Below are 15,686 nucleotides of genomic sequence, written 5' to 3'. Positions count from 1 at the left end.
ACAGCCGGTCAGAAGTGTATTCACACTACGGCTGAGCGAGCACCAAATGCCACAGGGGGCACAGCTCGCCCAAGGATTTCAACGGGGCAGCAGGCCTCACATCTCACTTTGCACCCGGGGCTCCGCCCCCAATTGTTGCTCTGGGGGTGGAATATGCTGAGAGCACAGAGCAGGACGCGGCGCAGCAGACTTGCAGCACTCCAGGAACTGCCCACTGCCCCAGGCTGCGCGCGCCCACCCCCCGCAAGCGGCTACACCACATCCCACCCCGGGCGCGGCCATTGGCTGGCCGGGTTCCCCGGCGGCCCGGCCCTGATTGGCCAGCCGGGAGCTGCACATTCCAGGCGGTGGGCGGAGCCGGTCCCCGGAGCGATTCGCCTTATTTGGGGCTGGGAGCTTTCCACCGCCCCGGACAGCCGGAGACAAGTGCGCCTCTGCGCCTGCGCGGGCGGAACGTGGGCTTTGTGGGCGGGGGAGTGGGCGGCATCTTGGCAGGGCGTGTCCCGGGGCCGTGCGTCACCCTCGTGCGGTCCCTGTTAGTGTAGTGGCGTCCCGAGCCCGCCCCGCCGCCGCCGTCCTGCCGTGCCACACGGCCCCGCCCGCAGCACCCACCGGTGAGTGGCCTGGGGGGTCCCGGGGCGGCGGCGGCCTTTCTGACTTCCGGCCCGGTCGTCCCTGGGAGTGTCTGTCTCAGGGCACGGGTGGGGTGGAGCGGGACTGCCCCGGGCAGGGTCCCTGGCGGTCTCCCGGGCGCCGTGGGGCGGTCTCCCCCGCCCCACACACGCTGCGTTGGGAGAGGTCAGGTCCGCAGCCCCGAGCCAGGATCCTCTGCCCCCCCCCCCCACCACCCGTCCTTCTCCCGCGGCCGGGGGTGCCTTGGGCGTCGCATCCCGGCGCGACTCTCCCTCGCTTAACCCCCTGCTCGGTGGTGGCTGTGTGGGCGCAGCCCCCTCACGTGTGGTGGTTTGTGTTTTGACCCAGACCATGTCGAAGTCCCTGAAGAAGATCGTGGAGGAGAGTAGGGAGAAGAACCAGCCCGAGGTGGACATGTGTGACCGGGGCATCTCTAACATGCTGGACGTCTCTGGCTTGTGTAGGTATCTTTAGCTTTTCCCTCGAGACCCCCATCCATGGTCAGATGGGTTTGCCGCCTTCCCAGCTACTAGCAGCCTCTGAGGTCTGTGACAGAGGCGTGAGGATAGTTTTTAAAGGTCCCTTTCAGTGGGAAGAACATTCAAACAACTTCTTTGTCAGTCCATGTTACAATGCACTTGGCCCTTTGCTGTTCAGACTGTTGTTACATTTCAGCTTGGATGCTGAAAGTCAATTGTCAGTTTCACGGTAGCTCTCAGTCTCTTTCACTTCCTCAGTACTGCAATATTTGGGTTGCAAACACAGTTTTAAAAAAATGTGGCCATTTTTTATCATGGTAACATCATGGTGCCTGGGCTGTGTTGTGATAGGTAGTGCAATGTGCAGTGAGAAGCAGTCCCAGCCTGAAGAGCATACAGTCTAAGGCAGTGGTTCCTAGCCTTTCTGTGTGAAAGCTCCTCTAGTCAACACTAGATAAAACATGCACACTCTCCTGCCCTGCTCCCTCACTGGTCATAAACATCTATAACCCCCTATAAACACACAAAGATAATAACACTAAATTACATAATAATTAATTACTCTTACCTGAGTAAAGCTAAGCCTTCTCTGGCACAGCCACCTTTGCATACCCTGTGTGGCCCCACATCTTCCCATCCCTCATTGACTGAGGGTAATGGAGGCTGGCCCTGGTGGGTTGGCCAGGCTGCTCCAGGCCCCCACCAGTGCAGGGCTGATCCTCTCTGGCTGGGTGCCTGGCTGGTGCTGGGCTGAGAGAGAGAGGGGGGGGGGGGCTGCTCCTCTGCTCTGGCTGGCATGGCGTTCGGGGGGGGGGGGGGGCAAATGACCTCAATATTACTGAAGCCTAATGGACCTTCTGGAATCTTTGCACCCCTTCCTCCCCCCCTGCCCAAGGTGTCCCATGTCCCAGGTTGTGAACCGTTGGTCTAATGCTATGGTGTGGTCTACACTAGAGAGTTTTGTTGACTTGTCAACAAAATTGCTGATGTACACACTGCAATCACTCCCCCACTGACAAAACTGCCCTGTTTTTTCGACAAAATAAAACCACCTTGACCAGAGATGAAGGGCTTTTGTCAGCATAGCTGGGGGTGGGGAGGGCTGTCATTCTTGTCAAGGGTGAAATTGACAAGAAAGCCACAGGTGGCCGATGCCCTCCTGGCTGTGAGCCGAGGAGTGGGTGGGGGGAGCGAACCCAGAGACAGGGGCTCTCCGCTTCCCACACAGCCCCTTAGGTTGGTGGAAGTGCTTCTGGTGAGGACACACTCCACCGACCCAAGGAGAGAGCAGCGTGGACATCAGCCACCACTAATCATTTTTTTAGTGTGGACAAGGCCTATGTTTATATCATTTACCCCGGCACTGCTACAGCACTTCTGGTGAGGACTGTTTAAGCCAAGGGGGGAGAGAGCTTGGAGTCTCAGTTCACTGTTTTACCCACAGGACCATATTGACACAGTTCCAAATTAATGTAAATATTCCTAGTTTTTTTTAGGCAGAGGTAATCAAGAGGCAAGCAATTTCATGAAATTTTAGTTTACTTTTTTTATCCAGTTTCCTGCTTACCAAACTCCACCTGACAGTTTCAGACAAAACTGAATCTGAAATATATCCAAACTGTGTGTTAATGGACGCACTGATACAGCCAGAAGAGCAGTTTTTTCAGACTAGATAATGGTAATCTGAAATGACTAAATATAGTGCAAACTTGAAGTTTGATCTGCTTACAGATATTGTAAAAGATTGTTTTTACAAAATCTACATCTTGAGCCAAACTTGAATTACTTCTTCCTGCTCCCTTTATTAAGTCAATAACTTTTTAATTTCTGAAATGCACTCAGCAGCCTTGAATCTGAAAAATGCTAAGCATCTACACTTACAAGATTCATTAACTTTAGTAGAAGCTATAGGTACTCCAAACCTGTTTGGATCAGGGTAAAGTAGTTTAGTGTATAATATTTTTCTCTCACCCCCTGAGCATCGCTGTCTAAACACACCATTAAAGACAACGCTCCAGTATAGTCAGCTTCATAAATGTGTACATCTAGTAACACTGATTTTAATTTGGAGACTTTCCAATGTAACTGTTGATTTCAATGGGAACTATTAATGTGCTTTTAGTCACTGACTCAGGGTCAAAGAGACTTTGCAAACCGTTATGTATAGGAGCAAGTCTCTGATCATGTGAGTCCATTGATTTCAGGTGGCTAGTTGAGTTAGGGCCTGATTGTGCATCTCATAACTTGGTGAACTTATAAGTAGGTTTAACTGCAATGTGAAAATGACGGTGTGTTTTCTGTGTGTTACTTATAACGACTCTTGTTATAAAAAGTGAATTGCTTGTGATTTCTCACTGCAATGTTTCTGTAAAGTCACTTTTCTGTGTATGAATTTTTCAATTGCATTTGGTCTAATTAAGGAGTATTTCTGAGCCTTGTACTATAGACCACCATATTAATGAAAAATAAACCTGTAACAGCGTGAACCTAGTATCAGTAGTAACACAGAAAGCTGTGATTCTGCAAATGGATTTGCATGAATAAAGTCCAATTGACTTCAGTGGGGCTCCATGCAGGAGTTTTCCCACTTGTCTTTGGTTGTAGGAATACTGCTCAGAAATAATCAAACACTTTTAGTTAATATTGTAATATTAATCTTAATCAATGAGTTGTAGTTTGCCCTAGCCTATGAATGGTTCTGAGGCTCTTCTGTAATTACCCGTGTTTAGGACCTTGACTTTATATTTAATCTAAAATACTGAGTGCCATATTCAGTTCTGGCATGAGAATTTGAGTCAGTTGTGTTTATGCCAGGGCAGAATTTGGCCTGGCTTCTCCAACAACGTACTACTCCCTACTGCTATGGTCTGTTGATTACTCAGTAATCTATTGAATTGGCAGCAATACTTCCTGTATAGGTAATGGTAGCAAAAACCCTGTTTAAAGCAACGGTAGGGTTGAAAATTAAAACTCTTGGAAGTAAGAAATTCAGTGGTTTCTAAAGTATTAATAACCCTACCACCCAGTCAACAGGAGTTTTATTATTAAAATCAATAGGAGCAGAGTAAAGTCAATATTAAGGGTATGTCTACACTAGAAACACTGCAGCTGCACTACTGCAATGTAGACACTTATTACAGCAATGGAAAGGATTCTTCAGCTGTAGTAAATTCACCTCTTCGAGAGGCAATAGCTAGGCTGATGGAAGAATTTTTCCATCAACTTAGCAGTGTCTACCCTGGGGGTTAGGTCGGTTTAACTTTTTCTCATGGGGTGAAATTTTTCGCTGCCTTGAGCGATGTTGTTAAGCTGACCTAAATTTGAAGTATAGACTAGGAGGCTTTGTGAACAAAAACATGTGATTACTTGATCTGCACAAATGTGTGTATGAAATCATATGGAAAATAAGATGAAACAAAAGGTGGTCAACTATTATGCCAAAAGAGGGAAAAGGACAGGTTCTGTTCCAAATGTTGCATAATTCTCCAGAATTGAGAGGCACTGTCTGGTCTAGATCTGTGTAAATAAATTATAAAATAGTTTCCCTTTTATATGCTAGTATATGCCATTTTGGGCTAAAGAGCTGGAAACTTAGAATGTTCATATATGTCAGTCATACAATAAATGTAATATTACAGTTGTAATAAGACCTGTTTACCCATTGGGATAAGATATTTCTCTTAACTTCAGTTCTTAAAAAAAACAACAACCCTAAACCAGTGTGGAACTGTGGAAAGTGTTTTAAGATTTTAAGTTTAACACACACCTGTAGCATCCATAGACTTTGGCTCTTAGACTGCTACATTAGGTGTGTGACTTACTGCAGTTTTGTGTCTCTCATACACAGAAGGCCAACTGTATTCTTTCTCTTACATGTATTCTGGCTCAGACTCTTGTTTGGACAAAACAAGAACAAACATCTCCATCTAGGAGACTAATCTTATTCCTAGGGACTGCAGACAAACATATCAAATCTGTGTCTAATTCCATGTGGTAGCTATCCATGGCAGCATGTTGTGCCAATGGGCAGGCCTATGGGGCTTTTATCAAATTATACTGTAGAGAATTTTGTATATTAAGGCCATGTCTACACTAGTGAGTTAACAGCGGCATAGCTATATTGATGCAGCTACACCGCTGTAAAATGACTTGTGTAGCTGGTCTATGCCGACGGAAGAGAGCGCTCCGATCGACATAATAAAACCACATCAATGAGTGGTGGTAGCTATGTTGATGGGAGAAGCTCTTTTGCCAGCATAGTGCTGTGCACACTGCAACTTATGCAGGTGAAATTTATGTCACTCAGGGAGGTGTCTTTTTACACTACTGAGTGGCATAAGTTTTGCCAGCGTAAGTGGTAGTGTAGACATGGCCTATCTGTGTACTCTTCATAAGGTGCTTTGCTTTCTTGAGCTGGGAAATCTCAGTGTATTTCTTAATCTAGATTAAAGTCTTTCATTACACATTTACACTGAAAATGCACAATGCCTTACAAGTGTCATGGATGAGACCAAAACCTAGACCTAAAATGCAGTTGTTGGCATTTATTAAATTAGACCTTTAATAAAGGTTCCATTTGTACTTGGGAACAGGAGCAGTTAATTTCCTGGGGCACACAGTTTTCATGTTGCCCTAAGAAAATCACAATCCTGGTTCTAAGGATTAAAGGACTGAAAAGATTGTGATCCACTCAGAACTTCTCTTAATTTTCTCTTGCAATGTTTTTTTCTAAATTAAACATGAATTAGTAATTGTTTCAATTTGAAGCAAAGGAATCTGAAGCAACTAAGGTTCTGTTGAGGGTTAAAGATCTAAATATTCTGAGACAGGCTATAGGCCTGAGTGTTAATTATTTCATAATTAACTCAAATATGATGGAAAAGGAACTCTTTTTCACAGTGTGACATTATGCAAAGATACTGAGTTCTCTTCTGAGTTCTCTTTAGATAATTTAGTGGTTCATAAAATAAAATATCATTGTTTAGTGTCAAAGAAATTTAAAGGTTTTTTTATTGGTTTATACTTAAGGCAGATTATTAGGCTGCTGTCATGCTTCAGCACCCATTGTGTCATCTGGTTAATTAGTAGTATTTCCTAATACACAGGCCACCTGAAAAAAATAACTTTGAGATCTATCCTTATTGTTGTGTCAGCACCTCAGAACAAATTTTGTGGTAAGAAAATTAATTAAAAATTCCAAGTTGTAATATATTAAACTATTTTGTCGAAAGCAAGTATTCTTCAGTTACTACATATCTATGGTTTGAAGTAAATAGCATATATTTCAATTTATAAAATATTGTTATGGCATGTGTCATCATGTGGTGGAGATAGTATTGCATGATTTTTCTTAGCATGCAAGCAAATGTTAAATCTTGGGAAGACATGCATTGGTGTCTAGCTTCTATACAGAACCTCACAAAACCTCATTGAGAGTGTAGCAGAGACTTTAGTATCTGAGTAGTGTCAATTCTTGAGGCAGTTGGTCCTTGAAAACTGGTGTTGGGCAGAGTCTCCTCAATCAAGGGATTTCTTGTGTGATGTGTGTGAGCACCTTTGTTCCAGTACTACTACACATGTACAAATAAAGTAAGTTATACTTCAGATATACCCAGACTGCATATCATTGACTTCTCCTGCATTGAGAAGCAGATCTGCATAGATCTGGACCTCTGCTGCTCAGTAGAGGGGTATTGTTGATGTCAGAAGGGGATGCTGTGTCAAATGAAAGGACAACAATATTGACAGTAACCTGTTTTACTCTTAAATGTTAACTTCTGCCAGTTACAATGCTGTCTGCCTGGTATTAAGATTCTCTTGTTTTGTTCGTGTTATATCTTCTCATAGGGAGTTCATATGTCTAACTTCAGCATATTTGCCCTGTCTAGAGTAGTATAGTGACAGATAAAATTGGATGTTATGATATTATAACAATATGGTATCTTCTAAGAGTCACTGAGAATATTTGACATTGTAGTGGCATTGTTATAATGCCGATGATGTCGCCTTCTTTAGTTTTTCCTTCATGTTGGTGGTATTCAGACCTGTGGTATCATATCTTGGCTCCACACAGCTCTGTGTGGAGCTTTCCTGTTAATTTCCCTTTTTTAACGGAAAAGCATTTTTTTCTTTAGAGTTAATAATAAATGTAACCTCAAATAACCTGCTATATTACACTAGGTGTGAAGGGGAAAGGAAGGCTGGAGGAGTGTAATAAGTAATTTTCCAGGACATTGGGAGCTGAGGTATAATGAGCAGAGCTTCAGTATGTTCTTTCCGTCTCCTGTTTATTTTTTGGGGTGGAGAGGAGATGGAACTGTTTGCTTATAGGACAGAGCAATAGTTCTTACAAGTGCTAGTGTTTTGACCCTCCTGAGCCTGCACTTTCAATGCAGGGGTGCCTAATTTAGTCTCTAGCACAGGTGTTCGATGCCTATTCTGCGAAACTGGCACATTTCCATTACAACCAATATTTTATCCACAGTTATTGCAAGTCAACAATGTCTCTTAAATCTGTGGCTTTGAAAGACTTATTTCTAGGTAGTGCTTATGTCAAGGATAGCCCATCTATTAATTATGTGGGACTACTTCCATATGGCCTAAAGGACTGAGTGTGTTTTCAGGCATTACTTTATGAGCTATTCATGCCTACTTGTGGCCTTAAGATCCTAGCACAATATAAATGTTTAATATTCTCCAGAGCTCCCTGTCAGAGCATTCTTTCTGCTTTGCATTAGCCCCCTCTCCCTTATATGGCTATAACTTAAAAAAGAGCTTTCATCATGTTTAGCTGCTGAACCTTAACTCTTCCCCTAGGATGTTTGCAATTACAGTAGGCTCTTTAGTGGCAGAAATACCTGTAATCACTAAAGGTGCACATCTAAGTGTGACATTACCCAGCGTACAATCTGGACCATTGACCAGCTGTGTCCCCTTAGTTCTCAAGCCTGGGGTGCTTTTTACACTGCTTTGCTGTCAGAACAGCCACTCCTGGCCTGCTCACACAGTCTTCAGCATGTAAATTCACTTCGAGCTAAATACATGAGCACTCTGACCAGCCACTACTGAACAATGCCAGCTCATGGAAAGTCTGTCATTTCACCAGCATTATTATCCCAAATGGAGTCTCCCACACACTTTAATCCAAACAGGCTGGATAAGATAAAATGATAAGTGAAGTGTATTAACTACAGAAAGATGGATTTGAAGTGATTACAAGTGATGATGCATAAGTCAGGATTAGTCCCTCTGTTCCCAAAGTGAGTTGTCCGCATTCTTGGCATTAAATCAAGTTTGTTCAAGATGGGTTTTGTACTTTGCCAAAGGTGCATTCTGTCCTCACTCTTGTTCATGATCTTCATGGAGAGGATGTCAAGGTGCAGCCGAGTTGGGGAGTGTATCCAGTATGGGGACTTGGAGGTGGCATCTCTGCTGTTTGCAGATCCCCAACTGTGATCCCTAACGCACACTTGAGCGCTTTGCTGCTGAGTTTGAAGCAGCTCGGATGAGAATCAGCACCTTCAAATTGGAGGTCATGGTTCTTTCCCAGAAGAAAGTGGAATGTTCTGTCCAGGTGAAGAGAACATTAAATGCCCTTAGTGGAAGAGTTTAAGTGTCTAGGGGTCTTGTTCACAAGTGACTGTAAACAGAAGCATGAGATTGACTGGTGGATTAGTGCGGTGGCAGTAGTGATGCAGGGGCTTTACCAATATGTGGTGGTGAAGCAGGAGTGAAATTTTCAGACAAAGCTTTTGGTTTACAGGTCAGTCTACATCCCCATCCTCACTTATGGTCATGAACTTTGGGTAATGACCGAAAGAACAAGATCATAGGTACAAGCAGCGGAAATGAGGTTTCTCCACAGGGTGGCTGGGCTGACTCTTTGAGATAAGGTGAGGGGCTTGGCTATTTGGGAGAGCCTTGGAGAAGAGCAGCTACTCCTCTGGATCATGAGAAGTCAGCTGAGGTGGTTTGGGCACCTGATAAGAATGCCCCCGGTAGGCTTCCTTTGGAACTATACCGGGCATGTCCTACTGGAAGGAAGCCCCAAGGCTAATCCAGGACATGATGAAGTGATTGTATCTCCTGGCTGGCCTGGGAATCCCACAAGAGGAGCTGGAGCCTGTTGCAGAAGAAAGGGAGGTCCGGTCCTCCCTACTCTCCATGCTGATGCTGCGACACTCACCAGGAAAAGCAGCATAAAGGAAAAGAAGGTTACAAAAGAAATGAGTAAAACACAAGCTAACACCCACAAGCTAAGTGAACTTAAAAGCAAAGGATTTGTCTCATATGCTGCAGTAAATTTCACAGGCTGGATCTCCTTTCAGCTTGGGGACCACTCCTACTTAGTTCTGTTCTTTGTGAGTCGCTGATGTCCTGAGCAGAGAGATGAGGGGAAGTGAAGCCAAGTGTTTTCCTCCCTCTTTATAATTCAATTTCTTGTGCTAGAAACATCCTTGCTGAGTCATAGTGACATGCAGTCTGTTGTGGATGGGAGGTTTGAATCATCCCTGTGATATGTCAATTTCTTGTTTACACCCTCCCTCTCTGCTGGAGGATGGCCACTTTGGTCCTTTAACTCATGTCTGGGGTGCTAGTGTGTCTTTGTCTCTGAAAAACTGGTTTGTGGGTGTTTCTCAGAATTACAACATATTTCAGTAACAATGATACAGTAGAATCTTATAACTTCGCATATAGTGTCACTACACATTTTAACAGAATAACGATACTCAGCAGATTATGACTTTTCAAATGATACTTCACAATGCATATTTTGTACAAAAATTACCATAGTTTTGTAAAAGTGGTGACCATAATAGTATAGACCAGGAGTTCTCAAACTTTTTTTGCTGGGGCCCTTTTGAAAATATTTCAGGCTGTGACGACACCTTCCCCCCACCAAAGATTGACACCCCCCCATGCCATGCCACCCGTACCAGCATGCATGGGGGCTGATGGCTTTAGACCCCCCCCAATAACCTCGTGACCCCCAGTTTGAGAACCCCTGGTATAGCCTGTCACACTAAGGTAACAGCCAAGCTTCGTTTAAAGAGATTTTAAAACTACAAAATTCAGTCCTGTGTATCTGACCTATGGCATCTGAACACTTAAGTAATAAGGAACAGGATAACCATTAGCCACACACAAAAAAAAAAAATTCCCTTCTGCTGTAGGTGTCAAACTTGAAAATGTAAAGGAGGAACCATGACCTTATAAACAAACTGTGGAAATAAAACCTAGCTGGAGCTACTGTATGGTGGGTGCTTAACTGACAGAAAAACCATTCCCGGAGAGTAGAGAGCAGTGGTTCACAGTCAAGCTGCAAAGGGCATATCAAGTGCAGTCCTGCAGGGATCAATTCTGGGTCCGGTTTTGTTCAATATCTTCATCAATTATTTAGATAATGGCATAGAGAGTACACTTATAAAGTTTGCAGACAATACCAAGCTAGGAGGGTTGCAAGTGCTGTGGAGGATAACATTCAAAATGATCTGTACAAACTGGAGAAATGGTCTGAAGTAAATAGGATGAAATTCACTAAGGACAAATGCAGAGTACTTCACTTAGGAAGGAACAATCAATTCTACGAAGTCAAAATGAGAAATGATTGCCTAGGAAGGAGTACTGTGAAAAGGGATCTGGGAGTTATAGGGGATCACAAGCTAAATATGAGTCAACAGCGTAACACTGTTGCAAAAAAGCATCATTCTGAGTTGTATTGGGAGGAGTGTTGTAAGCAAGACACGAGAAGTGATTCTTCTGCGCTACTCAGTACTGATAAGGCCTCAGTTGGTGTATAGTGTTAAGTTCTGTGTACCACATTTCAGGAAAGATGTGGACAAATTGGAGAAAGTCCAGAGGAGAGCAACAAAAATGATGAAAGATCTAGAAAAAAATTGCAGCCAGGAAGGCTTGGGTAGGACATTAGGTAAAACTTTGTAATTGTCAGGGTAGTTAAACACTGGAACAAATTGCCTAGAAAGATTGTGGAATCTCCATCAGGAATGGTCTCGTTATTACGTAGTCTTGCCTTGATGTCCTTCCCAGTCCTACAGTTTTATGATTCTGTGATTTGTTTGTGTGTGTTAAGTAGTTGATTGTATGGAGAGTTACTGAGGGGAACATAAAAGTTGAAAGAGTTAGTTTTGTAGTTCTGAATGCTCTGAGGCCCATGGCTGCTGTTACTACTTACAGAAGAGACTCAAATGGTGCAGTGTGTTACCCGGGGTTCTGTCAACCCAAAGCTCGTGGTAACTTTACTTTGTGCGAGGTGGTGTCAGCCAAATGGAGACACAGCCGTCCAGCCGATAGATGGACTGGTAGAAACAATATAACACAAGTGCTCTTACTTCAAAGCTATACTTTACTTAGGGTCAAACACGACGCAAGAGTGTTCTTCCTTTAAAGCTATATTTTACTTAAGCTCAAGCACTTACACATGTCCTCAACAGTTAGTAAAACACCTCAACCCTCAATAATTACCGAAGTCTGGGATGGCTTTCAAGTGGAAACAGCAACAGCTTTCTGATTGGCCTGATCTTCTAGCTGTCACCTAAGGATTGAGAAGCAGTGTCCAAGAAGAGATCCCAAAGAGTCCAAGCCTCTCCTCCCCTATTTATCTTTGTTAGTAGACAATAACATGTCAAGAAAAACAAAATAACTTGTTGGGCCGACAGTTTCAAGCTAGACCTAAGGTCGCCAGAGTACTTAATTAACTAGATGTGTTCCTACAGAATCTACATATCTTGAGGCCCAGACAAATAAGCTTATTGGTCTTTTCCTGAAACACAGATCCCAGCACATCCACCAGAGTATCAGGGAGGGGGTGCAGGGTCAGGCAAAGGTTGAGCGAGAGGCTCCCCTCCCGGCTTAGGCATGCCCAGGCTCCACAGGCCTGCAGAAAGGCATATCAAGTTTGGCTGCTTTTAGTAAGAAGTATGATAGTGTAATATTGATTATCAAGTGGTCCCTGGCCCTTTTATTGATCTATCAAAATTTCTTCATACACAACTCAGCTACTGTGAAAAATGTGTTTCATAAACCCGTCTGTTGGTTGATGGTTTAATAGTTCCAGTGGAACTTAGCTGTCAAGGGATGCTGTAGTCATGGAAGACATAGTGATCTCTCAGGGACAATCACATGAACTTAGAATCATGTGCCTATGGCCTTGAGCAAGACACTTAGGCTATGTCTACACTGCAGTCAGGAGTGTGTCATTGCAGCACTCTTGGACATACCTGAGCTAGCTTTAATCTGGCAAGCGTGATATCTGCAGCAATGCAGGCGTCCCCTCAGTGCAGGGCTGTACAAACCTACCTGGCACTTTTGGTGCATCCCATATTGAAGTCCATGCTGTCATAGCTTTACTGCTATTGGTATTCAAGCTAACTAGACCCAAATGGATAAACAAGCACCACATACAGGGTACTAAGAGAACGCAGAAAGCCTACAAGGAATGGATCAGCAATGAGAACTCAAGGAGGTCAGAAAAAGTGCGAGCTGCCGAAAGCCAAGCAGAGTTAGACCTTCCAAAGAAAATTGCAACCAAAATAGTAAAGGGTTCTTTAGCCATATAACTAAAAATAAAATAAGGAAAGAAGTGGTATCGTTGAGGACGGGGTGGAGGCGAAAGATAATTTTGTTGTGATCCAACACCTAAATGAATACTTTGCCTTGGTTTTTAATAAGGGTAATGAAGAGTTGAGGCCAGTTGCAGGATGGCTGATGGGAACAAGCATATGGAAGTAGAAATTACCACATCTGAAGTGGAAGCCAAACTCAGACAGCTTAATGGGACCACATCGGAGGGCCTGGATAATCTCCATCCAAGAATATTAAAGCAACTAGCATATGAAATTGCAAGCTCAGTAGCAATGAATCTAATCTCAGGATTCATACCTTATGACTGGAGAATTGCAAATATAGTACCTATATTTTAAAAATAGGGGGGGGAGGGAGTAATCCAGGAAACTACAGGCCCATTAGTTTGTCCTCAGTTGTACAAAAGGTCCTAGAACAAAGATTGAAAGAGAGAGTGGTTAACTAACTATAGGTAAATGGTAATTGGATAAAATACAACATGGTTTTTGCAAAAGGTAGATCATGCCAAACCAACTTCCTCTTTCTTTGAGAAGATAATTGATTTTTCTAGACAAAGGACATGCAGTAGATGTAATCTACCAGGAAAGCATTTGATACAGTTCCACATGGGAAATTATTAGTTAAATTGGAGATGATGTGATTAATAAAGAGTTGAAAGGTGAGTAATAGACTTGTTAAAGGGAGATTACAGATGGATCATGCTGAAAGGTGAACTGTCAGGAGGAGGGAAGTTACTGGTGGAGTTCCTAAAGGAGGGGATGATTTGATGGGGTTGCCTATAATGGCATATGGCCCATCCGCGACTACTATTAGCAGATATCTCCAGTTGTTAGAGATGGGACACTACACGGGGAGAACTTTGAGTTACTACAGAAAATTATTTCCTGGCTGGTGGGTCTGGCCCACATGCTCAGGGTGTAACTGATTGCCTTATATGGGGTCAGGAAGGAATTTTCCCCCCTGGTAAGATTGGTAGAGACCCTCCTATTTTTTGCTTTCCTCTGCAGTGGGGCACAGATCACTTGCTGGTTTGAGCTAGAGTAAATGGATTCTCTGTAACCTGAAGTCTCACTCAAGGTTTGAGGGTTTCAGTAACTCAGCCAGAGGTTATGGACCTATTACAGAGGCGGGTGGGCGAGGTTCTGTGGCCTGTGATATGCAGGAGGTCAGTTTAGATGATCATGACGGTCCCTTCTGACTTTAAAGACTGAGACTAAAGCTATCTTAGATATTTCTATATGTGCTGCAGGCGCACCTCTGACTGTAATATAGACATGTTATTTAGTTCAGCGGTTCCCAAACTGTGGGTTGGGTCATCGGCAGATGGGGTTATGGCGATCTCTAGTCTGTGAAGGATGCCATTTTGCTCTGCACACTTGCATGTATAGTGTGTGTGAGGTTATGCTGCATGGAGGCCACCATTTTCCATACATACAAGGTCATGCTGTGGATGCCATTTTGAAGAGCAAAATGACATCCTCGATGCTCTCTGGGATTTCAGGAGGAAAGAATTAAAATGGGGTGGTACCAGCAAAAAGTTTGAGAATTCCTGCCTTCATTCCTAATCCAATAAATGTATTTCCGAAATGTGCACTTGTGTGCTTCATTTGTCACAGCAAATAAAATTAAGCATATGCATATGTTTGCAGGATTGGGGCCTTAGTTCTCTGCTTCAGTTTTCATTTGTAAAATGGGGGGAAATACCTTTTGTCTGTTGTGATTATAAAGCCCTCAGGATAGGGACAATCTCTCACGGTGTTTGTGCATTACCTAGTACAGTGTGTCCTCTAGGTGCCATTGGCATACAAATAATCATTAAAATATCTTTTAGTTGCTGATTTCTTGTAGACATCACAGTAAGCTTTTTGGTATCTTAGAAATTCTTTTCAGTGTATTAAATGACCTTCTTGAGTAAGCCAAAATATTTCAGAGCATTATTTCATTCTGTTTGTCACTCTAAAACATTGTCTACTTTTTAAATCAGTGCCTGTAATTATTCCAGCATCTGGACAAAAAAGTTCTGCCTCCATTACTACCTCTTACTCTCTGGCTTTTAAGTTGATAAGTGTTAGTAGTAACAAAATGATTGTTTATACGCTCACAACCTTTGTGATTAGTAGTCAGAAAATAGAGTTGCAAAAGACCTGTTGGGTCATGTACTCCATCCCCCTTACATCCCAGGGAACAATCCCATATTGGATTTTCTAGTGCTTTGTCTAGCCTACTGTTCAAATGACTCATGATGGGGCATGATTTTTCCATACATCAGCAGCCGATAGTAATTTAACACAATGTGACTTGACATTCATTCGAAACAGACAACAGTTGAGTGAACTGCTTGTTGTCTGTATTGTTTATGAACCTCTGCTGTAAAGCTACCAGAACAGTATGCAAAAGTAGCTAGACACAATGAAGGCAGAGGCCAGACATAACCTAATTAGGCAGCATTAACCATCTCCATTTTAATTTACCCATTTTTATTGGCTTAATATGAAGAAAAATAAGAACAGTATAAGAACCCTGTTACAATGAAGTTTTAAAATCACAGGTGAGAGCTTAATTGTTTGTCGTCTTGTAAGTGCGCTTATAAGGTACATGTTACATAACTTTGCTAGAAGCAGATGTGCAGAACATCACTCACTCTTAACAGATCAACAAAAAAATACTGCCATTAATGGGGTATTTTCAATTCCAATCTGCATTAGAGAGCAGTGTTAACAGCTCCATAGTTAAGGTGGCCACTGACTCACCATTTTAAACCCATCCTTCCTTCCTCCCCCCCCCAATCCCCATTATGTCTCCAGAATGACATGAATTCCAAAGATATTGTCTGTCTTGCTAGGGCATGTCAGGTGCATTTGGGGGTTTAACTGTGTGTGTGTGTGTGTGTGTGTGTGTGTGTGTTAGTTATACACATACATACCTTTTAAAATATCTTTTTACTAAGATAAGCAGGAAAGTACTAACTAGAGG

General features: G+C 43.1%; 1 protein-coding gene across 4 annotated transcripts in view; it reads left to right on the top strand.

Moving 5' to 3' along the window:
• The first annotated feature begins 430 nt into the window (after positions 1-430).
• Positions 431-15,686, top strand: part of RSU1 (Ras suppressor protein 1) — a 190,767-nt gene continuing 175,511 nt past the window's right edge. For all 4 annotated transcript variants that reach the window (XM_067562294.1, XM_067562298.1, XM_067562295.1 and 1 more), the window contains exons 1-2: positions 431-614; positions 982-1,093. In XM_067562294.1, the coding sequence (XP_067418395.1) occupies positions 985-1,093 (109 nt within the window). In that variant the 5' untranslated portion in view covers positions 431-614; positions 982-984. The remainder of the gene's footprint in view (positions 615-981; positions 1,094-15,686) is intronic.

This window comes from Emydura macquarii, unplaced genomic scaffold (genome assembly GCF_026122565.2).
Source record: "Emydura macquarii macquarii isolate MOO-44397 ecotype Brisbane River unplaced genomic scaffold, CSIRO-AGI_Emac_v2 contig_2422, whole genome shotgun sequence".
Classification (NCBI taxonomy): Eukaryota; Metazoa; Chordata; order Testudines; family Chelidae; genus Emydura; species Emydura macquarii.
Note: the sequence above shows the minus strand (reverse complement) of the source record. Positions and strands in the feature narration are given on the sequence as shown.